The sequence below is a fragment of the Lepidochelys kempii genome, chromosome 5, assembly GCF_965140265.1.
Source record: "Lepidochelys kempii isolate rLepKem1 chromosome 5, rLepKem1.hap2, whole genome shotgun sequence".
NCBI lineage: Eukaryota > Metazoa > Chordata > Testudines > Cheloniidae > Lepidochelys > Lepidochelys kempii.
The window spans coordinates 18060426-18085825 of NC_133260.1; the positions used below are offsets into that span (position 1 = coordinate 18060426).

Below are 25400 nucleotides of genomic sequence, written 5' to 3' on the forward strand. Positions count from 1 at the left end.
GCCTACAAGTCCACTTAGTCCTACTTCTTGTTCAGCCAATCACTTGACTAACAAGTTAGTTTACATTTACAGGCAATAATGCTGCCCAGTTCTTATTTACGTGAAAGTGAGAAAAGGCGTTCACATGGCACTTTTGTAGCTGGCATTATGTGCCAGATATGCTAAACATTCATATGCCTCTGCATGCTTCAGCCACCGTTCCAGAGGACATGTTTCCATGCTGATTATGCTTGTAAAAAAATAATGCATTAATTAAATTTATGACTGAACTCCTTGGGGGAGAATTGTATGTTTCCTGCTGTTTTACCTGCATTCTGCCACATATTGCATGTTATAACAGTCTCCAATGATGTTGTTCTTTAAGAACACTTTCACAGCAGATCTGACAAAACTCAGAGAAGGTACCTGTCATAAATATAAAGGGAAGGGTAAACCCCTTTGAAATCCCTCCTGGCCAGGGGAAAGCTCCTCTCACCTGTAAAGGGTTAAGAAGCTAAAGGTAACCTCGCTGGCACCTGACCAAAATGACCAATGAGGAGACAAGATACTTTCAAAAGCTGGGAGGAGGGAGAGAAACAAAGGGTCTGTGTCTGTCTGTAGTCGTCTTGGCCGGGGATAGACCAGGAATGGAGTCTTAGAACTTTTAGTAAGTAATCTAGCTAGGTATGTGTTAGATTATGATTTCTTTAAATGGCTGAGAAAAGAATTGTGCTGAATAGAATAACTACTTCTGTCTGTGTATCTTTTTTGTAACTTAAGGTTTTGCCTAGAGGGGTTTTCTATGTTTTTGAATCTAATTACCCTGTAAGACATCTACCATCCTGATTTTACAGGGGGGATTTCTTTATTTCTATTTACTTCTATTTTTTATTAAAAGTCTTCTTGTAAAACACTGAATGCTTTTTCATTGTTCTCAGATCCAAGGGTTTGGGTCTGTGGTCACCTATGCAAATTGGTGAGGCTTTTTACCAAACCTTGTCCAGGAAGTGGGGTGCAAGGTTTTGGGAAGTACTTTGGGGGGAAGGACGCGTCCAAACAGCTCTTCCCCAGTAACCAGTATTAGTTTGGTGGTGGTAGCGGCCAGTCCAAGGTGTAATATTTTGTACCTTGGGGAAGTTTTGACCTAAGCTGGTAAAGATAAGCTTAGGAGGGTTTTCATGCAGGTCCCCACATCTGTACCCTAGAGTTCAGAGTGGGGGAGGAACCGTGACATGGTGGCACAGTGGTGGGATTAACCTGAAATCATTTTGAGATCCAGTTGAGATTTTTTGAACTAGAAATACAGATTTTAAAAAGGAATTTTTAGGAAGTCCAGAAGCAGCTTTGAAACTGAAAGCAGCTTGGTTTCTCTCTGCTTTGTGGCCAAGCAGAGACAAAAGGGGATTATCTTGTGAATTGCAGGTTTTCTTTGCCTGGAGGCAGGGTACTTAACTCCTGCAGGGAAATTCACAGTCTTCCAACCCAGAGGTTTTTTTTTTTCTTTTCTTCCTAAAAGTAAATAGGGGGTGTGTGCTCTACCCATTTGCCTGGAGACAAAAGTGGCAGGGTTTTTTTTAGGATTTTGATTTTTTTTTGTTTTACAAGGAGCACAGGTTTGAAAAGGATTTTTTTTTCCTTTGGGCTGGGTAAGCAGGTTTCCAAGTAGTTGGAGGTTTTTTGCTTTAATTTGGGCCCAGAGCAGAGACAAGGGAATTGTCTTTTTCTGTAGGCTGACAGTCACTATCAGAGAATAGGTATTCTATTCCAGCACAGCAAAATTTTACAGCCACGTTTTGTTTGTTTATTTCTAAACCTCGGGTGTAAAGTTAGTTAAAAACAGAGAGGTTAGAATGACCAAATCCTCAGCTCGACTACAGCTGGAATTAGCCAAATTTCAGGCTGAGGAAAAACAAAGGGAACATGAAAGACAGATAGAACTCATGCGGCTGAAGAAGGAGGTACAGGAGGCTGCCCACAAGAGGGAAATGGAGGCAAGGAAGCATGTGGAGGAGATGGAGAGGATAAAGGCCCAGCAGAATATACCAACAAACCCTAGCAATCCTTCTCCAGGTACCACTTCCCATCCCAGAAAGTTCCCCACCTACAAGGCAGGTGATGATACTGAGGCCTTCTTAGAAAACTTCGAAAGGGCCTGCCTTGGGTACAACATCTCTACTGACCAATACATGGTAGAGCTGAGGCCGCAGCTCAGTGGACCCTTAGCTGAGGTGGCAGCTGAAATGCCTAAAGAACATATGAACAAGTATGAACTGTTTAAATCCAAGGCGAGAGTCAGAATGGGGATAACACCCGAGCAGTCTCGTCGGAGGTTCCGAGCCCTAAGGTGGAAACCAGACATGTCATTTACCCGACATGCCTACCACATTGTGAAACATTGGGATGCCTGGATATCAGGAGCAAGTGTTGAATCTCCAGTAAATTTGCCCTTCCTAATGCAAATGGAACAATTCTTAGAGGGTGTTCCTGAGGAAATAGAAAGATACATCCTAGATGGGAAACCCAAAAGTGTAATCGAGGCAGGAGAGATTGGAGCCAGATGGGTGGAGGTGGCAGAGAAGAAGAAAACTGGTCGCAGTTGGAGCGGAGACCAGAAGGGACCACCCCAGACCACACCCTATTACCGGGGGCCGCCCAAAGCCCCACCTACCTCCCAAAGAACCCTCCAGACCCCTTATCGTCCCACCACCCCGTTCTCCAGCAACCCACCTCGCCCCGGTGACCCGTCAGCTGGACGATGTTTTAAATGTAACGAGCTGGAGCATGTAAAGGCCAACTGCCCCAAGAACCCCAACAGATTACAGTTCATTGCACCGGAATCACACCAGAGGTCCACAGGACCAGATACCTCCCAGATACCCTTGGAGCGGAGGGAAACTGTGAGTGTGGGCGGGAAGAAGGTCACCGCGTGGAGGGACACCGGAGCACAAGTGTCAGCTATCCATGCTTCCTTAGTGGACCCCAATTTAATCAACCCAGAGATCCAAGTGACGATTCAACCCTTCAAGTCCAACTCTTTCAATTTGCCTACAGCCAAGTTGCCTGTCCAGTACAAGGGCTGGTCAGGAATGTGGACTTTTGCAGTCTATGATGATTATCCCATCCCCATGCTGTTGGGGGAAGACTTGGCCAATCACGTGAAGCAGGCCAAGAGGGTGGGAATGGTCACCCGCAGCCAGGCTAAACAAGCCGTGAGGCCTAGCTCTGTTCCGGAAACTTCTATCAGGACCCAGTCAGAGGTGATGGACCCGGACCCCAGGCCAATGTCTGCAACAGCAGTAGTGGATCCAGTCCCAGAGACCCAGACGGAACCAGTCCCAGAACCGGAACCAGCCGAACAACCAACACCAGACCCCGTGTCAGCACTGAATCCAGTACTTGCAACCTCAACACCAGAGGGCCCCACCGAACCTGAACTGGCAGCAGCCAATAACCCTACACAAGAGGCTCAGCCGGAGCCTGAATCCCAACATAGTGCACCAGCGGAGAGCGGTTCACAGTCAACAGAAACAGCTCCATCCCCTATATCGCTTCCAGAGGGACCAAGCCTAGGTCCACAATCCCATGAGGAACTGATGTCTCCAGCATCAAGGGAACAGTTCCAGACCGAACAGGAAGCAGATGAAAGCCTCCAGAGAGCTTGGACGGCGGCTCGGAGCAACCCACCGCCTCTCAGCTCTTCTAATTGATCCAGGTTTGTTGTAGAAAGAGGACTTTTATACAAGGAAACTCTTTCTGGTGGACACCAGGAAGACTGGCATCCTCAGAGACAGTTGGTAGTTCCAACTAAATACCGGGCCAAGCTCTTGAGCTTAGCCCATGATCACCCTAGTGGCCATGCTGGGGTGAACAGGACCAAAGACCGTTTGGGGGGATCATTCCACTGGGAGGGAATGGGCAAGGATGTTTCTACCTATGTCCAGTCTTGTGAGGGGTGCCAAAGAGTGAGAAAAGCCCAAGACCAGGTCAAAGCCCCTCTCCAGCCACTCCCCATCATTGAAGTTCCATTTCAGCGAGTAGCTGTGGATATTCTGGGTCCTTTTCCGAAAAAGACACCCAGAGGAAAGCAGTACATACTGACTTTCATGGATTTTGCCACCCGATGGCCGGAAGCAGTAGCTCTAAGCAACACCAGGGCTAAAAGTGTGTGCCAGGCACTAGCAGACATTTTTGCCAGGGTAGGTTGGCCCTCCGACATCCTCACAGATGCAGGGACTAATTTCCTGGCAGGAACTATGAAAAACCTTTGGGAAGCTCATGGGGTAAATCACTTGGTTGCCACTCCTTACCATCATCAAACAAATGGCATGGTGGAGAAGTTTAGTGGAACTTTGGGGGCCATGATACGTAAATTCGTAAATGAGCACTCCAATGATTGGGACCTAGTATTGCAACAGTTGCTCTTTGCCTACAGAGCTGTACCACATCCCAGTTTAGGGTTTTCCCCATTTGAACTTGTATATGGCCGTGAGGTTAAGGGGCCATTGCAGTTGGTGAAGCAGCAATGGGAGGGATTTACACCTTCTCCAGGAACTAACATTCTGGACTTTGTAACCAACCTACAAAACACCCTCCGAACCTCTTTAGCCCTTGCTAGAGAAAACTTACAGGATGCTCAAAAAGAGCAAAAAGCCTGGTATGATAAACATGCCAGAGAGCGTTCCTTCAAAGTAGGAGACCAGGTCATGGTCTTAAAGGCGCTCCAGGCCCATAAAATGGAAGCATCGTGGGAAGGGCCATTCGTGGTCCAGGAGCGCCTGGGAGCTGTTAATTATCTCATAGCATTCCCCACCTCCAACCAAAAGCCTAAGGTGTATCATATTAATTCTCTAAAGCCCTTTTATTCCAGAGAATTAAAGGTTTGTCAGTTTACAGCCCAGGGAGGAGACGACGCTGAGTGGCCTGAAGGTGTCTATTACGAAGGGAAATGTGCTGGTGGTGTGGAAGAGGTGAACCTCTCCATGACCCTTGGGCGTATGCAGCGACAGCAGATCCAGGAGCTGTGCACTAGCTACGCGCCAACGTTCTCAGCCACCCCAGGACTGACTGAACGGGCATACCACTCCATTGACACAGGTAATGCTCACCCAATTAGGGTCCACCCTTACCGGGTGTCTCCTCAAGCTAAAACTGCTATAGAACGGGAGATCCAGGATATGTTACAGATGGGTGTAATCCGCCCCTCTGAAAGTGCATGGGCATCTCCAGTAGTTCTAGTTCCCAAACCAGATGGGGAAATACGTTTTTGCGTGGACTACCGTAAGCTAAATGCTGTAACTCGCCCAGACAACTATCCAATGCCACGCACTGATGAACTATTAGAGAAACTGGGACGGGCCCAGTTCATCTCTACCTTGGACTTAACCAAGGGGTACTGGCAGGTACCGCTAGATGAATCTGCCAAGGAAAGGTCAGCCTTCATCACACATCTCGGGCTGTATGAATTTAATGTACTCCCTTTCGGGCTGCGAAATGCACCCGCCACTTTCCAAAGACTTGTAGATGGTCTCCTAGCGGGATTAGGAGAATATGCAGTCGCCTACCTTGACAATGTGGCCATATTTTCGGATTCCTGGGCAGACCACCTGGAACATCTACAAAAAGTCCTTGAGCGCATAAGGGAGGCAGGACTAACTGTTAAGGCTAAGAAGTGTCAAATAGGCCTAAACAGAGTGACTTACCTTGGACACCAGGTGGGTCAAGGAACTATCAGCCCCCTACAGGCCAAAGTGGATGCTATCCAAAAGTGGCCTGTCCCAAAGTCAAAGAAACAGGTTCAATCCTTCTTAGGCTTGGCCGGTTATTACAGACGATTTGTACCGCACTACAGCCAAATCGCTGCCCCACTGACAGACCTAACCAAAAAGAAACAGCCAAATGCTGTTCAGTGGACCGGAAAGTGTCAGAAGGCCTTTAACAAGCTTAAAGCGACACTCATGTCTGACCCTGTACTAAGGGCCCCAGACTTTGACAAACCGTTCCTAGTAACCACAGATGCATCCGAGCGTGGTGTGGGAGCAGTATTAATGCAGAAAGGACCTGATCAAGAATTCCACCCTGTAGTGTTTCTCAGCAAAAAACTGTCTGAGAGGGAAAGCAACTGGTCAGTCACTGAAAAAGAATGTTATGCCATTGTCTACGCTCTGGAAAAGCTACGCCCATATGTTTGGGGACGGCGTTTCCACCTGCAAACCGACCATGCTGCACTAAAGTGGCTTCACACCGTCAAAAAAACTAACAAAAAACTTCTTCGGTGGAGTTTAGCTCTCCAAGATTTTGATTTCGACATCCAACACATCTCAGGAGCTTCTAACAAAGTGGCTGATGCACTCTCCCGTGAAAGTTTCCCAGAATCAACTGGTTAAAATCGTCCTTGAGATGTGGAAAATATTGTTAGTCTTTATGTACTTGGTAGTATATTTAGAGATGCATGTGTCTTATTAACTCTGTTTTCCTAGAGCTCCAGGAAGAAATCCCAGCCAGTGTTTCACCCTAGCTGAGATTTGGGGGGCGTGTCATAAATATAAAGGGAAGGGTAAACCCCTTTGAAATCCCTCCTGGCCAGGGGAAAGCTCCTCTCACCTGTAAAGGGTTAAGAAGCTAAAGGTAACCTCGCTGGCACCTGACCAAAATGACCAATGAGGAGACAAGATACTTTCAAAAGCTGGGAGGAGGGAGAGAAACAAAGGGTCTGTGTCTGTCTGTAGTCGTCTTGGCCGGGGATAGACCAGGAATGGAGTCTTAGAACTTTTAGTAAGTAATCTAGCTAGGTATGTGTTAGATTATGATTTCTTTAAATGGCTGAGAAAAGAATTGTGCTGAATAGAATAACTACTTCTGTCTGTGTATCTTTTTTGTAACTTAAGGTTTTGCCTAGAGGGGTTTTCTATGTTTTTGAATCTAATTACCCTGTAAGATATCTACCATCCTGATTTTACAGGGGGGATTTCTTTATTTCTATTTACTTCTATTTTTTATTAAAAGTCTTCTTGTAAAACACTGAATGCTTTTTCATTGTTCTCAGATCCAAGGGTTTGGGTCTGTGGTCACCTATGCAAATTGGTGAGGCTTTTTACCAAACCTTGTCCAGGAAGTGGGGTGCAAGGTTTTGGGAAGTACTTTGGGGGGAAGGACGCGTCCAAACAGCTCTTCCCCAGTAACCAGTATTAGTTTGGTGGTGGTAGCGGCCAGTCCAAGGTGTAATATTTTGTACCTTGGGGAAGTTTTGACCTAAGCTGGTAAAGATAAGCTTAGGAGGATTTTCATGCAGGTCCCCACATCTGTACCCTAGAGTTCAGAGTGGGGGAGGAACCGTGACAGTACCAATGTGATATTTCAAAAGATAGCTACAGCACTCCACCCAAAGTTTAAGAATCTGAAGTGCCTTTTAAAATTTGAGAGGGACGAAGTGTGGAGAGTGCTTTGAGAATTCTTAAAAGCACAACACTCTGATGCGAAAACTACAGAACCTGAACCACCAAAAAAATAAAATCAACCTTCTGCTGGTGGCAACTGACTCAGATGATGAAAATGAATGTGCATCAGTCCACACTGCTTTGGATCATTACCTAGGAGAACCCATCATCAGCCTGGACGTATTTCCTCTGGAATGATGGTTGAAGCATGAAGAGACATATGAATCTTTAGCATATCTGGCATGTAAATATCTTGAGATGCCGGCTATAACAGTGCCATACAAATGCCTGTTCTCACTTTCAGATGACATTATAAACAAGAAGTGGGCAGCATTATCTCCTGCAATGTGAACAAACTTGTTTGTCTGAGTAATTGACTGTACAAGAAGTAGGACTGAGTGGACTTTCTATGCTCAAAAGTTTTACATTGTTTCATTTTTGAATGAAGTTATTTTTTGCACATACTTCTATATTGGTAAGTTCAACTTTCATGATAAAGAGATTGCACAACAGTACTTGTATTATGAGAATTGAAAAATACTATTTCTTTTGTTTTTTTTTACAATACAAATATTTGTAATAAAAAATAAATACAAAGTAAGCAGTTTTCAGAGTGGTAGCCTTGTAAGTCTGTATCAGCAAAAACAACGAGGAGTCTTTGAGGCACCTTAGAGACTAACAATTTTATTTGGGCATAAGATTTTATGGGCTAGAACCCACTTCATCGGATGCATGGAGTGAAAATACAGGAGCAGCTGTAAATACATGAAAGGATGGGGGGGTTGCTTTCCCAAGTATGAGGTCAGTCTAACGTGAGCAGTGTAGACTTCATATTCTATATTGTAATTGAAATAAAAATATTTGAAAATGTAGAAAACATCCAAAAACATTTAAATAAATGGTTTTCTATAATTTAACAGCATGATTAATCGTGTGATAAATCACGATTAATTTTTTTAATCGCTTGACAGCCTGAGAAATTACAGATCAGAAAAATTTTCAGTTTTTTAAAAATAAAACTATTTTCTGCTTCATTGAGTTACCTCCAGTTAATAATGGCTTGATCTGAAAAAGGAGGATGCTGTTATCTGGGAACATTTTTTTAAGAATGGCTAAACAAGATGCTAAATAACCATTATCAAATTTAACATTGTCCCTAGATTCTGATGGAGTAAAAGATATTTAATTATCACTGTAATATAGGAATATATCAAACAGATTCTTTCCAAATATACAAGAGAAATATTTATTGAATACTTCTGCCTTTTTTGCATCATGATGCATAATTTTATCATCCTTGAGTGTTATTCGGACCTGTTCTAGTGCTATCTTTAATTTATTCTTGATCTATTTAAAGAATTATTTCTTAATGCCCTTAAGCTTACTGGCTGCAAATTTTCTTTTTTTCATTGATACCTTTGGTCTCATTTTTAGCATTTCCTAACTCCTGGTTTGTATTCATTGCTATCAGCTTCCACACTTTTTAATTTGTTTTCTGTATATTAGTTTTTACTGCTGCCTTTATCTCCCCTCTTAATCAGGACTTTTTTAACCAAAGAAGCCTTCTTTCATGGTAGCAGAAGAGTGGGTTTTTCTGAGCATATAATAAAGCAGTCACAATTCGTAATTGGCATTCAAATTTTTATGTTCAAATATTGTCTCTTATTCAGTTCTGTTCACAACTGTTTTTAGCTTGGAAAATTGGCATCTTTAAAGCAGCGTTTAGATTTTATTTCTCTATGTCTACTGTATCTTTAAGTTACACCTTCTAAGGTAGTGATCTTATCGACCAGTTTGATCATCTAATCCAACTTCCGGCATAATGAAGTGCATAGAGTTTCACAAAGTAAATCCTGTGCTGTGTCTACTAACTTGCAGTTGGGCATGGCATGTGTATCTTGGAAGGCTGGGTGTATGGTAGACATGGAGCAACAGATCAGCCAGTGCATACAAATAAATAAAATTTCTAGCTATATGTTTGGTAAAACAGAGCCATTACTTTGGACCTGAGATCCTAAATGTTGTGGCTTCCTGCTAACTTAAGTGAGATTTGCAGGTGTCAGTGTTTGTCAGGTGAAATGGAAGTATGTGTAATGGTAGTTACTCTGTGTGTGTGTGTGTGTGTGTGTGTGTGTGTGTGTGTGTGTGTGTGTATATATATATATATTCTGAAATCATTTTAAATAGAGTTGGAACAGACTTAAGACATCTCATCCCCATGGCATATCAGGAATTTCCACAGTTCTGTTCTCAAGTGTTTTATCTACCCTGTAAAGTAAAGTGATACCTTTGTTAAACTTCTCGATGCTTGCTATTCTATACACAGTAAACAAATATAGGAATATCTGTCTGTCTTTGTCCAATCTTTTCACTACTTTGACTCTTTCCTGGTCACCCTTTCTGTCTATTTTCTGCCTTCCTTACTACCAACTGAATTTGAAGCTGTGTCTCAACATCACCCAGTAAATTTGTCTCAGGAGCCTCCCTTGAGCCAAAGGAGCTTTTTGGACACTCCTCTTTCTCCTAACTTCCTTCTCAATTCAGACTTTCCGTTTATGTCCATGGTTCATAATCTTGATGACTTCCTTGATTTACTAGAGTTTCCCTTTTCCTCTCTCTCACCTCTCATATTTATTAATCTGCTTATCAACACTTTCAAAATACCGTGACTACCTTGACCCCAGCTTTTCTGACATCATTATACATGCCTTTGTCTCTTCTTGCTTGAGTGCAACTTTTTCTGTGGCCTTCCCAAGACTCAGCTCTGACTCCAATCTCTAAAGAATGCTTCTACAGCTATTCAAAAAGATAACATTGCCCCAGAATCAAGCAGCTCCATTGGCTTCCATCCACAAACAGCTTCATCAGATCTCCATTCCATAGTCCTTTCTATAGTTCTTTATTACTGTTTTTTTTCCTCTTCAGAGAGAAGACTTGAAGACCTGAATTCCTTGAGTCCATTAGTGACAGGCTATTTTGATTCCCTGTTCTGAAATCAAACAGCATTTTCTGATAACTCTCTCTTTTTCCTTCACAGATCCAGGTTTGCACAGACAGCAATTTTTCCTGCAGAGACCATCAAATGTGGTAGCCCTTGAGGGAAAAGATGCCGTTCTTGAGTGTTGTGTTTCTGGGTTTCCCACACCCACCTTCACATGGATGCGAGGAGATGAAATTATTCCTGTCAGGTATTTAATACTCGGGTCTCTTATGTAATGAAAATTTGTTTCCCAGGGTGAAGTAAGGGTAAAACATTAACTACCATTTTAAGTGTTGTCAATTTGGTTCAGCTTTGAGGAGATCAAGCTTTCATTTTAAGTAATAATGAGACTGGATGTGCACATGAAACTCCTGTTTTCTTCCTTTGCAGCTGTGCATGCACATCTGAGGGCAGAATTTGGCCATAAATGTCTTCTTTTATGAAATGCTATTTAAATCAGGTAGAGCGGCATTCAAAAGTTAATTATCACATTTAATAACAACATTATAAGATCAGAGCTAGCTCACCAAAAAGTCTCTGTGGAGTACCTTAGATCCTGAGTACTTTTCTTAGGAGATTAATGTGAACGTGGATTTTTTTTTTTTGTCAATGTTACAGATCCAAAAAATATTCATTATTGGCTGGCAGTAACTTACTTATTTCTAATGTGACTGATGACGATTCTGGGACATACACTTGCATTGTCAGCTACAAGAATGAGAACAGTAGTGCCTCTGCCCAGCTCACAGTTATGGGTGAGTACAGATTTCCAGACTCTGTTCGAGAGGAGTCCTTTGCTTTCCCAAGAACGTGGATAACCGTTAGCGTTTATATAACTCCTTCCTCTGTGCGTCTCCATGTACTTATCTCTAAGCTGGTGGAGTTCCCACCCTTCTTTGAACAGGATTTTCACTCACCTATAAACGGTATATACAAATAATCAATATACCTCATGGAAGAACATAAAACAGCAGAATAAAACTTCTTACGATGTCTATGGCTTATAATCTAATTGCTAGTAGAATATTTGTTGGTGTCAAATCCCAGCTTGCTCCATTCAGTTAGCTGTTTTTTCTTGTTTATGGCATCACAAATGGAGACAATGGTGATCTGCAATCTTATTTTAGCAAGTTGTGCATAACTATAGTATTGCTTACTGAAATTGATTTATTGTTTTCTCTTTCTCTTATGACTCCATGGCCTTGCTTTAGCATCTGGTATTATGTGCCTGTGTTGTTGCTTTTAATGGCCAGGCTTTAAAAACATTTGGGTTGAAGATCAGGAATTCAAGCAAAAATATGTTGTTTCCCACCCCCAAGTTTGGAAGATCACCTTTCATGCTACCCACTGAGCAACGATGCAGTGAGGATTTCCTGTGTTACTTAGGGTGAACAGATAGAAAAATCAGGGGGTGGGGCATAATAGGTCAATATAAGAAAAAGCCCCGAATATCAGGACTGTCCCTATAAAATCAGGACATCTGGTCACTCTAGTTTTACCTTCTACATAAAAATGTTTTCTCCTCTATTTCAGATGATAGGTTTAGTGGCTAACTAACAAAATATGTTGTCTGAGAAACATGTGAAAAGATGTCCTAGAAATTTTGAAACAGGCTTTTCTCCCCTATTGTGTCAAATTTTAATAGAACCAGAATTATAATAAATTCTGAGAAGTGTTGTGTTTTTTTAATCGGAGAACAATACCAAGCTGCATTAGCATTATTCAATAAGATTCAAGAAACTACATAGATAATACTTTGTCAAACAATAGCATAATTTCAATGTGCTGTTCATTTTGCATTCTGGTTTTAAAGCTTATGCATTAAAATACTTCCATTAGAGAACAGAGCCCAAAGTTGGATTATAGGATATTCAATGCTTGTATAACAATATCCTTTTATCAAATCATAATGCAACGTTATAGTAATTACACATGATGGAAACTTTCTTTCTATTGCTTTAGGTACATTAATACAATATATTGTTTTATTGGCTACATTTTGAAAATTAAAAAATGATTTTATAATCGCAAAAAATTCACCTTAACTATTTATTGTAAACCTACATTTCCAATCTGCAAAGAATCAAACACAGAAATGGAAGAAAACTTCTGGGATAAAAGGCTTATTTAGCTTTGCCGAAAGATGCTGATCAGAAACCAACAATGAAATTATAAAGAACTGCAGCTATTTATGTGAATCTTCTTTTTTTCTCGCCTATAGTAGATTGCAGGATCCTGTGGCATGGGCCAAAGCTGAAATTTCAATGCTCTGTAGAGGATTTGGCTATCCAGTTTCCATGAAAGTTAATAGAAATTTCATATCCAAATCCTTTCGGGACTTGAAAATCTCAGCCCATGTCTTTGTTCTCTATAATGCACTTTACTATCGCTGGACTATGACTCTATATAAATATATAATAATGTTATGCTAAAAATGCATTATATAGAAATTAACTTTGCATTTATTTTCATGCTTATACAGAGAGAAATATGTAACGGGGAGTGTACTACAATTTTGGGGACAAACTTGGATTCAGATACTTCAGTGATAATGGTCATATATGAATGGTAGAAGAGAGGTTTCAAAAGGCGGCACTTGTTACTTATTGACCACAGTTTGATTGGGGCTGTACCAGCATAAAGGGATAGCACAATCACTGACACAATGAAAACGAGATCTAAATTTGACACAGAAACATGCAAATGCATGCAAAATACATAATAAAAATGCATAATACAAACATTGTGCATGCAAAACAATCAATTGTATATGCAAAGTAAAGTGGGTTGGGTTTTTTTGCATAAGTGTCTAGTCACATAAGCTAATGAAATGTGGGTGTAAGTTTTGGAAGTACAATTTTGATAACTTTTAAAAGTTTGGTCATTTATTTTCATAAGCATGTAGGGTGGCAGCTTTAAATTAACACCATGTATCATATTGCTTAGCAACAATTATTATGTTGTATTGCTATAGTGAATATGTAAAAGATTCAACAAAAACGACACACCTACTAATGGAGGGCAATAGAAATCCCCATATATCCTTATTTTCATAAAAATTGGACATATATATTTGTTAAATTCATCTCCATAAGTAGGAAACTCTCTGAGAAGTTTACCAGAGTTGCTCATACCATTAGCCTAATTTATAGACATGTAATAATTAATTGATGGTTTATTCATTTCCCATTGGTGGGGTATAAATCCGTATATGTTCTTCAGAAAAAGTTGAGTTATTTATCAAACAAAAACTGTGAATTGCAAATGCACATTTAGTTGTAAAGAATCCATTGTTTATTAGAAAGATAATTGTTTTCATGTAAACAGTTCGTGTAAGAGTATGTTCTGGAGAAAAGGGCGGGCAAAGCATTTTACATGTGTCACCTAAAAAATTAAACACTCCAATAATTAAATCTTTTCCTGAATGCAATGTGAATGGGTCAATACTAGATCAAATTTAGTTGCATCACATGATAGGGCGAAAGCTTCATTATTTAAAAGATAAAAGACTATCTGGCAGGAAAACCAATGTCTTTCACTGGAAAGATCCTAGGTATCATTTCTCTTGAGGATCTTAAAACAACCCCTTACCTGTACTGGCCATAATGCTAAAAAATGCAGAAAGGAATGAAGTTGCTGGAAAGGCTAAATAATATTTGTTGCCAAATTTTTAACTCTGAATATTTCACGTACAAATCCTTTTTGGCAGGATGTCAGTTGTGTCTCCTTGTGCAGTAGAAAGTTTAAAAGTCCAGTAAATATTACCTCCTCACTTTATAAATCAGCTGCATGCTTGGCAATGATTTTAAAGGACTAGGCTGTTTAATGATGACAATCACTGGCAAGATGATTGCTATGGTTAGGTTGGCTAATGAGTGTCCCTTATAACTCTTCTTTCTAGATTGTCTTAAGCTTTTAGAAGCATTCATCTTTTGGGGTTGGAATTTTTCCTGTTTGATCTTGGAAGGTGAATTTAAAGGTTGAACAAAATCTCTTTCTCAAGAGATTAAGTTTAGTGATTTCATTTAGATATTAGTGAGCAACAGCTCAATGTCTAGTTGGCAGCTGGTATCAATTAGAGTGCCCCAGGGATCGGTCCTGTGGCCGGTTTTGTTCAACATCTTTATTAATGATCTGGATGATGGGACGAATTGCACCCTCAGCAAGTTTGCAGACAACACTAAGCTGGGGGGAGAGGTAGATACGCTGGAGGGCAGGGATAGGGTCCAGAGTGATCTAGACAAATTGGAGGATTGGGCCAACAGAAATCTGATGAGGTTCAACAAGGACAAGTGCAGAGTTCTACACTTAGGAAGGAAGAATCCCATGCATGGCTACAGGCTGGGGACCGACTGGCTAAGCAGCAATTCTGCAGAAAAGGACCTGGGGATTACAGTGGACGAGAAGCTGGATATGAGTCATCAGAGTGCCCTTGTTGCCAAGAAGGCCAATGGCATATTGGGCTGACTTAGTAGGAGCATTACCAGAAGATCGAGGGAAGTGATTATTCCCCTCTATTTGGCACTGGGGAGGTCACACCTGGAGTATTGCATCCAGTTTTGGTGCTCCCACTGCAGAAGGGATGTGGACAAATTGGAGAGAGTCCAGCGGAGGACAACAAAAATGATTAGGGGGCTGGGGCACATGACTTACGAGGAGAAGCTGAGGAACTGGGGTTATTTAGTCTGCAGAAGGGAAGAGTGAGGGGGGATTTGACAGCAGCCTTCAATTACCTGAAGGGTGGTTCCAAAGACAATGGAGCTCGTCTGTTCTCAGTGGTGGCAGATGACAGAACAAGGAGCAATGGTCTCAAGTTTCAGTGGGGGAGGTCTAGGTTGGATATTAGGAAACACTATTTCACTAGGAGGGTGGTGAAGCACTGGAATGGGTTACCTAGGGAGGTGGTGAAATCTCCATCCTTAGAGGTTTTTAAGGCCTGGCTTGACAAAGCCTTGGCTGGGATTATTTAGTTGGTGTTGGTCCTGGTTTGAGCAGGGGATTGGACTAGATGACCTCCTGAGGTCTCTTCCAACCCTAATCTTCTATGATTCTATGATTCTTTAGCCATTTCTGTATGGAAGAATGGGCCTGAGATGGGCTGGATTATAGCACTGATCAAGCAAAGGTCTTTACTCCAGCATGGAATCCCACTGATTTCAGCACAGTGTTATGCTGGAGTGAGAGTCAGAGTTTCCAGTTCCAGTCACTGGATTGGAGCTTAATTTTGCAAAACTGACTTTTGCAAGCATTTATTGTAATGAATGCATATCCCTGACAGTCTCTAAATTCTATACATTCCAATGGCAAACATAATGTGACTGCCAGATTTCAAATAACATAGAGTTAGAATTGTGCCTGTCAAGTCCAGGAAGATGTACATAGTCTTTTGAGGATAAAGAAGATTTTTAATCAAATAAACACTTCCATATTAATGTGACATATTTTCAGGTTCATAATAAAATTGCACTTGGATCTCAAAGCTACTTTTAATTGGGTTGAGATTATTGTACATAACATAATTGTTGTTCTTTCTTTCTGTGATTTAAAGATCCTGTAAATGTCGCATACAGAGCAATACAGAAGTGAATTGTTTCACAGCAGTGCAAGGTCAGCACACTGGCTTTGCATGGTTTCAGGTTACTGACTAGACAGAGATTGCCAACAAGAACAGAAGATTGGGTCCAAAAGGTGGTGTTCACAGAAAAACACCGTTCGTAGTTTTTACAAAGCAAGTTATATGTAATCTATAAAGAGACAACTTAGAAAATGCTTCCAAACTGCAGCCAGGGAAACAAGCACCTTTTACTATTGAGTTTTCAGGACCAACTGTTTTTTGCATCAGTTTTATTTTCCAGCAAGAAAGATGAGCCTCCATGGTGTTATGAGCCAGGTCTCCAACAAGTCTAGTTTAGTTTGCCAAGACTAAGAGGTAGTCGGTATTGCAAAGGATGGTCAATCTAATCTTTGTTTGGTTTTATTTCCACTGCGGAACATCCATTGCCAGGATATGTGTGCACAGATCAAAAGGATGAAAAATACTGACTGATGGAGGCCTGGAGCATGTTCCTGTGTGTGAATAATTTAGGAACAGAGTAAATGCTAGGGGAAAAGCCCTGTGTTGAAATAACATTGTTTGACATGCCTAGGAACAAAAGCCAGTCAATTGTATATTAAGGCTACAGAAGCATCTTTTAAACTTACCCTGCTTGGCACAAATCATGAAGCATTTATATAAGAAGGATTCAGTCTACTCTGGATGTGAAAAATATGTCCAAGTATATACCATATTACTAAACATCAATGGTAAAATAATTCCACATTGTAAAAGATCATTCACTGTTCTTAAATCCCTGACACAGAAACATTCCAGGGTAGATCCTCAACTGGTAGAAATTGTAATAATTCCATTGAATTTGCTGGAGTGAAGACAATTTACACCAGTTGAGGATCTGTCCCTCTTTACCTTTGCATGGTAGGGTGAGTTAAGGATCCCATATCAGTCTGTTCTGTTAATATTTTTGAATGTTCTGTTTGTGGCCAATAGCTAATCCCACAGCAGCTAGCTGACGTAGATTGTTCAGTCAGGTGTTTTATTCTGAATGCCAAACACAGTTGAAGCTCTTTACTTATTCTCTAACTGAATCTATCATTCTGTTTGGAACATTGTATGTTTATGTATGCAATGGAAAGCTAAAGTGGAAACAGACCATCCAAAAGATGGTTCCATGATGCATTATCCCAGGCCATTTTTAAAAAAATTAATAAATCTTAAATCCCCAAAAGGCTGTAAAAACTCCCTTCAAGTCATTTTTACCATCAATATGAGGTGAAGGTCCAAAAGTAGAATACAGGATATCAGAGTTTTTTTTTTTAAATTTCTTCTGTATATATCAGAAGTGAATGCAGAAGCAAACTAAGGATGCAAGAGGATAACTCATCCACCCTGTCATTTCCTCTTACCATTATCGAAGTCCCTCCTCTTTTGCTTCCCCATGCCCCAGCTCTTCAGTGCTGCTGAGAGGCTTGTCAGTTTCATCATGCTGCAGTGTCCATTTTCTTCTCATTCTTTTTACGATTTATCTCTTCGTGGCATTAGTGGGAATTGTGTGGTTAAATTCCATGGAACTGTAAGGGCATGCTTTGCATTGATGTCTTTTGTTTCCTGGTGTTTTCACAGTAATATTAAGTATCAAAAATATGTTTAAGCGTTGACATGAATGAAGTAAAAGTAATGTATTTAGCTTGGGCATTGGAAAATATTTTGCATTGTGCTGTTGGGAAATGGGATAGGCTGCCTGTGCTCAAAGAAGTCGCAAGAGCTGCAAACATAAAAAAGAATGGATGAATCTCTGAGGAGTGCTGGCACTTCAACTTTATACCTACTAAAATTCAGCTAGTCATTCCAAAAGATGGGCTGAACTGGATGGATCAATATTTCCTTTCATCTTTGTTTTCTCTTATTTAGAAAATTTTTAAAATACATATTATGCGATCAATAGACTTTAAGGGCTCCATAGGAGCAGTTATTTTCCATCTAGTAAACACCCATTTGGTCAGTGTTCAGAATGTGTTTTATGCAATTGATTGAGAGGCTGTAATGTTTCCTTGAGAATCACTCCATCCACTGTTGCATCATGCTTATGAAGAAAATGGAAGAATTATGATGAAGATGATACAGATGCAGTTACTGCAAATGTTATGAAAAGCAGTGCTATTGGGGATATACCCCGTATTTATCTTAAAATCTTATTAAATCCTTTTCTAGCATTTTTTTAAGTAATTGAAAATTGTAGACTTTGTGTCATACAGAATAAGTTATATTTGTTGACCCTCTGTTTTTATTAAGGCTGTGATGGAAGTTTTTTCTTACCCCATAAGTTGGGTGCCTGCATGCAAGGCTCACACAATAAAGGCAGTATCACCGAGGGTGGAGAAATCTGGGTACCTCACAGGTTTTGATCATAAGTAAGCCTTCTTGTGATTTGCATCGCAGGTGAACTTTGCTTTTGGTGAGAAACAGAAATAAAAAGAGAAAAGCAGAAGTGTGGGGAGAAATGGAGGGGTGTGATGAAGATTTGTCTGCTTAGAGTCTCTGGTTCAAGTTTGCCTCAAGGAAAGAAAACTTTATTGCTAGAATATAGAAGGATGTTGAAGGTAGCATTGAAACTAAGAGTTTAGTAGGATTATAAAAAGAATGGACATTTTATATGAATAATGAAAACATCCAGAGTTGTTATAAACAAAGATTTTAAAAATAGAATTTTGGTAGGGATATAAGCCCCTATGTTTCCATGCATTAGTCGACATCTAATGAATGAATGGTAAAGAAGAAACTTTCCATTTTGAGGTGGGGTTCCATAACTTTACTCTGCTTTATGCTGAATCTGCTGGTACTGGTCAATGTCCGAGACCTGATGCTGGACTAAGATGAGCACTGCTGTATCCAGTATAGCATTTTCTTTGTTGCTGTGTTCCTTGCTTTCTTGAACCTGTTGGTGCAAATGTGAGCAGTTCGGTCTGTAGCAGCATGATAGAAAAAATTCTGCTAGTGTCTTGCCTTAAAGGGCTCTCACAAGAGTGAATTGAAAATGAACCCAGATCAAGGATGTCTGGGGACGGTGTTTGGTAATCTAAGAATAAGCACCTAATTTACATTGAATTTCAGTGGGAACTGAGCACCTAACTCATTCAGACACTTCTGAAAAAGTAGTCCTTGTCAATACACCTGTGGGCTAGGTTCTTACAAATGCACAGGCCACACCTCTCTTGTGCTACTTATTTATGGGAAAGGCTTGAATAAAACTCCACTTATTGCCAGTTTCAGCTAATATGCATATTCATGTTCAACCCAACAGCGGAATATGCATGTAGAAAGGAGCTATTTGTTGTTGGTGCTCTCTCAAAATGACCTAGGGGAAATTGTTGGAGATACTGAATTTGAGGATGATTTCCCCAGATCTTTGTTGTGGCAATGGAAATGCATCGGTCCGTGGGAAAACCGGTTTGAATCCATCTGCACAGGAAGATCAGTATTGGCATGATGCCTTTGCTACTTCTATGCATAACTCTCTAATTTAGGAAACATATCATTTTGTAGAGCTGGCTGTAGTGATCAGTCAGATACTCTATAACAATCAGAATGGAAATTGCTCATATTGAGCCTTATAAAAAGATTCAACTGTACTGCATAATAACAAGTGAGATCTATTCTACAAAAAGGACAGATCATCACAATAGCAGGTAGTAATCTGTTGTTCTGTATGGATAGTTTAATGATCTACTGCACATATGTCCTCAAATCTGCAGAACAACAACTATACTGGTAACTAGAATGCTCTGTTTTTATTTGCAAAAAGAACAGGAGTACTTGTGGCACCTTAGAGACTAAATTTGTCAGTCTCTAAGGTGCCACAAGTACTCTTGTTCTTTTTGCGGGTACAGACTAACACGGCTGCTACTCTGAAACCTGTTTTTATTTATATCTCAATATTCTGTAGTGACACCGATACACATCCCCCTTATGGCCAACACTAACGATTCTTCTGTTATAGGCAAACCAGCAAATGCCAATCCGTACTGCTCTATCACACCAACTTGCTGTCACCCACACAAACAGTTACTGGATGCTTTGCTGCTCTAGGCAACCACTTATGGCATCTGTATTATGCAGCTGCCTATGTGTTCTCCTCAAGAAACTGTCAAAGGAATCACTTTTTAGGCTTGGGGTAAAATTTTCTGAACCGATTAAATGATTTAGGAGTCTAAGGGCTGTTTTCAAAAGAGACTCAGAACTGGGTGTACAAAGGTGTTTAAAGATGCAGATAGGTACTGTGACAGGGTCAGGCCAGATGGCTACAGAAGAGAGTTAGAAGGCAGATATATTAGTCCCAGATGAAGGAGGTTCATTTTCCGTGGGTAAGGTAACAGGGGCAGTTCCAGAACAAGAAGGAACTTGCTGGAACAAATTCAGGCAGGCAGGCTAATTAGGACACCTGGAGCCAATTAAGAAGCTGCTAGAATCAGTTAGGGCAGGCTGGCTAATCAGGGCACCTGAGTATAAAAAGGACCTCACTTCAGTTTCTGGCATGTGTGCAAGGAGCTGGGAGCAAGAGGCACTAGGAGCTGAGAGTGAGAAGGCGTACTGCTGGAGGACTGAGGACTACAAGCATTATCAGACACCAGGAGGAAGATCCTGTGGTGAGGATAAAGAAGGTGTTGGGAGGAGGCCATGGGGAAGTAGCCCAGGGAGTTGTAGCTGTCACACAGCTGTTCTAGGAGGCACTCAGGGCCCTGGCCTGAACCCGGAGTAGAGGGCGGGCTTGGGTTCCCCCCAAACCTCCCAACTCCTGATCAGACCCAGGAGGAGTTGACCTGGACTGTGGGTTCCACCAGAGGGGAAGGTCTCTGGGCTGTTCCCCGATCCACATGGTGGATCAGCAGAGACTGCGGTGATTGTTCTCCTTCCTTTTTCTCATGCTGGCCAGTGATGAGGTTAGCTGAGTGAATGGCAGGTTTGAGCCACTAGCAAAAATGGCCAAACTGAGGGCTGCCGTGAATCTCTGAGGCAAGCAAATCCGCCAATAAGCACAGGACCCACCAAGGCAGAGCAGCGGTGTATTAATGCCTAGGCCGACAAATTTGCAGGGGCGGCAAATTTATAATAGCAGCCAGAGGCTGCTTCCCCCGATGCCGGTTTGCACCCTCCGGCCCTGCCCCAACTCCACCCCTTCCCTGCCCCCATTCCCCACCCCCTCCCTGCCCCTATTGGTCCCCTTCCCTAAATCCCTGCCCCAGCCCCACCTCCTCTCCTGAACGTGCTACGTTCCTCCCCCTTCCCCTCCTCCTTTGCGAAGCTGTTTCACGCACAAGCACTGGCAGGGAGTGGGGAGAAGTAGGACCCTGTGGCATGCTCAGGGGAGGAGGCGGAGTTGGAGCGGAGGTGAGCTGGGGTGCGGGGGGCGGCAATTATTTCTGGGCCTAGGGGTGGAAAAATCATTAATCTGCCACTGAGGCAGAGGAGGAACTTTGTCACAGTACCTATTGGGATTTTCAAAAGGTTAGGCACCTAACTCCCACAGGCTTCAAGTTAATCTTCTGTAAATCCCACGAGGCACCTATTTGTATCTTTTGGCACCTAAATACCTGTGTAAATCTGGCTTTTAGGCACTTAGGAGCCTTATTCTAATTGAAAGTGGATGGGTGTTAGGTTCCTAGGCACCTAAGTCACTTTTGAAAATGGTACAGTGGGAGATTTTCAAAGGCACAAAAGGAGAATGGCTGCCTAACTCCACATAACTTTCTGTGAGAGATAGGAGTCTAACTGCTCCTTGTGCCTTCGAAAATCTCCCCCTTAGGTTCTTAAGTTACTTAAGTGTTTTTCAAAATTTTATCTTCATCTAACATGTAAGGCCATACCTTATGTCCATGTAGGAACACTAAGCTGTACACTGTACTTTTTTTGGTTCTGCGTTGATTGATGTTTGGCTCATGAGGGTCAAAATTTAGGGCCTTATTCTGATAACACTGGAGTCAAGGTGGACTTTCCCCACTATTTCAGAAGCAGGATTGGGCCATATACGAACACAGCAGGCACATAGCTTCATTTGTTGTCCCTCTCACTCATGCTTACCACCCTGATGACCATGACTATGCATGCAGATGTATAATTCTCTCTTCTGTTTGAATTGTATAATTCTCTCTCTTATTCTTCAGAAGCCCAGATATTATTCATTAATTTTTCAATGTTGTGTAATTAAAAAGCAAAACAGTTATTAAATTCCAATTTAAATATTTGTCTCCCCCCCCTGAGAAATAAGCAACAGAATAGAGGAACAAACAAACAAAAAATCATGCATTCTTTTAATGCTGTTGCTTAGCAACTACACTATCTTGACTCAGACTGACTTTAAAAACTGGTTTGTATGCTGTTTCATAACTAATTTGCCCATAGGTTGTCTGGTCTCAGATGCAGGGCTTGCAGGTGAGCACACATCTTTGAAAATCAGGCCAAAATGTCAGTTCATTAACCTCCACGATCTTCTACATTGCTACAATTTAGGGTTGTGACTGAATGGATTTTGCTAAGTTTTATTGTTGCTGCTTCTGACTCAGAATAGTTATGAGTATGTAAAGCCTGTGTTGACATCCATGGTAACAGACAATAAAATGTAATAAATTCTAATAGAACACAATATAGTTGTTAGCAAACTACCTAATAAATTAAAACTAATGGTTACCACTGTGTTATGGATGTTGATTCTATGCCTTCTTGGCATTCCCTGCACTATTCTACATTATGCAGGAGAAAATGTCAATTGTAATGGCACCCCAATTTTCTTTCTTCCTCCAGTAATTAATCTGGTATTTATAACTCACTTCTCCTTATTCTTTAAAGGGTCAGAAAAGAAAACAATTTCATGATTTGAGCCTGGATTTTGCAATTCATTGCATGTGGGCAAAACAGACTCTGCTTGTTCAACAAATTATAGGAAGTGGGCCTAAATTATCAAATTACGTGAATTATTATTGGCCAGACCTTAACAGTGGAAGTGTAGATACCAATTGTCCTTCAAAAGAGGAAGGATAATTTTGTGGTTAAGGCTGTAGACTGGCAAGATCTATATTTTCTGAGTGACTCTGCAAATTAGTGGAATGGACAGTTCATCACGCCTGAGAGATCGGTCCCTGAACAATACTGTGGCAGATTCCCAGCAGATGTAAATCAAGACAACTCTGACCCAAAATGCCTAACTTTCTCCGGCTGTCAAATGGGAAGAATGTCTGTCTATCTCTCTCATTGTTTCAAAGATTAATTAGTACACATGTCTTAGAAAACTTCTAGCCCTTTAAAATTTCTCCTAACCCACAGGAAAGGAGTGTCATTTATGGGAATTTAGGCTATGTCTAACCTTATGGTAATGTGTAGAGTACATATACTGTATGCATCCCGAGCACAGGTGTATATATAGCAGTGTAGATGGTGAAGCACTACTTAGGTGAGTTGAGTAAAGACACGTCAGAATCGTAGGGTAGTGCCCTATGCACCTCTCTACACCCCAGTCAGTACCTGCCTCATCTATGCTGCTATTCCCTATTAGTATCTGAAATAAGTAACATTTTTTATTTTTGCATAAAGGCAAAGTCATTAAATATAGTTGTAAACCAACCCCTCCACCTGCCAAAAAATGACCCATTGAGGAAAACTGAAATTACTTTTCAGTTTACACTGGCTGAGTGGATGTGTTTGGTTTGGTTTTTTTTTTTGTTAAGAGCTATTGGCATCAGCTGCTGCCAAAATGATTCACTGAAAAACAAACAAACAAATAAATAAATAAGCCCCAACAAATAAATAAATCTTGAAAGAAAGCATCTTTATTCTGTTTATAGTGAATTCCACATCCCCACTACAGCATGCTCCACACAAGAGGTTATGGGACCAGATTTTCAAAAGAGCTTAGGGTCATATTTTCAAGTGCTCAGTACCCAAATCGGGGACAACTTTTAGAAAGAGTTCATTCCCTCTGAGGCACCTGAATAACAGCTAGTTTGTCAAAAGAACTCAGACACCGAGCTTTCTTGAAATCTGGCCCCAGTTATGGGTACCGAGCCTTTCTGAGAGTTCTAGCCTTAAGGGTAATTTCAAAAATACAGTGCAAAAGGCTCTTAAATATTGCATTGCATGTGCTGGGCTTGTATCACTCAGCATCTTCTCCTGTGAGTGTTGGATAATAAAGCTAGAAACCTCTGTATCATAGGACTGTCTCGACATTAATATATTATGAATGTTAACATAGTATTTATTTATTTGCAGTAGCATCGCCGGTGTGCTAGGCACATTCCAAAGATAGAAGACAAGAAGCTAGGAAAACACGAAATGAAAGGGGACTTTTCCTATAGCGCTGACTGGTTTTGTGGAGTAAAAGTGACAGATCATGCCACCACACACACACACAGACACTCCAAACAGCTTGTAAAAAACAAACAAAACCAGGAGTGATTAGGCTGCTGGAGTCCTAAGAGAACTAGGCCTCTTTCAGCACAAAGCTTTTCTGTGGATGAGCGGTCTCATTTTTCTGGTAGGAGTTTTTTCCTGATTCGTACCTTCACCTTAATATGTTCAAATTTCCTGTTGGATTTTTACCATCTTGTTTTGTTACTTAGCAGAATGGACAGAAGTGCTTGTAGCTGAATGCTTCTGAGAATGATCTGTTAAGCTAGAAGTTCAAGACTGCATAAATATATACAGTAATGGGATAAGTGTTTTTTTGTTTCTGTCAAAGTGTTTTGCACTACTGTTCTGGGTGTACACTTATTGAAGCGCTCAGGAGCACTTTCTGCAGCAAAAAGCTTGACAAAAATATTTTAGGCTGATACATTTATAAACCTGTAAAACGTTGTCCAGTTTCATTATTATCATTTGAAAAAATGGAATTGATAATATATTGGGTTTGATTTTTGTTGTTGGTCGAGGAAAATTCTAGGAAGTGGAATTCTGTCCCTCAGATGGAACATCTAAAGCACCACATTTGGTGTGTACAGTTTCATAGACTACAGGAAAACGAAAAGCATGACACTTAAAAGATTTTGTGGAAAGCCTGAATATTATATATTATTATAACATGACATTCATGACAATGTTCATTGGATCAGTCTCTACCCTTTTGCCTCAAAGTTCCAGTTTGATTCAATCTCTGACAAGAGTGATTGAACCTCAGTTTGCTTAATGGTTTTAGTAGATCCTAAGTGAAGTGAATGGTGAATTCCACTCAATCAGATCTGGATTATACAGTCATCCGCATAAAATGAGCACAATTAACACACATCGGTGCAGCTGTAAACCTTCAATTTATAAAAAAAAAAAAAAGAAGAAGAAGAAACGGGCGGGGGGGGAGAAGGGGAAGGAAAAAAAGTCTCCAGAGTATGGTCTATAATATCCTCTAACTGCACCCTATGGATGGCTGGATAGAAGACTTCCAGTGTCAGAACTGTCCCAATTACTGCATCTCAGC

The 25400-nt window shown here is 41.0% G+C and overlaps 1 protein-coding gene across 1 annotated transcript in view; it reads left to right on the forward strand.

Annotated features, from left to right (window-relative positions):
- Positions 1-25400, forward strand: part of DCC (DCC netrin 1 receptor) — a 958218-nt gene that overhangs the window by 448239 nt on the left and 484579 nt on the right. The window contains exons 4-5 of the mRNA XM_073343560.1: positions 10450-10600; positions 11011-11147. Coding sequence (XP_073199661.1) covers positions 10450-10600; positions 11011-11147 — 288 coding nt within the window. The remainder of the gene's footprint in view (positions 1-10449; positions 10601-11010; positions 11148-25400) is intronic.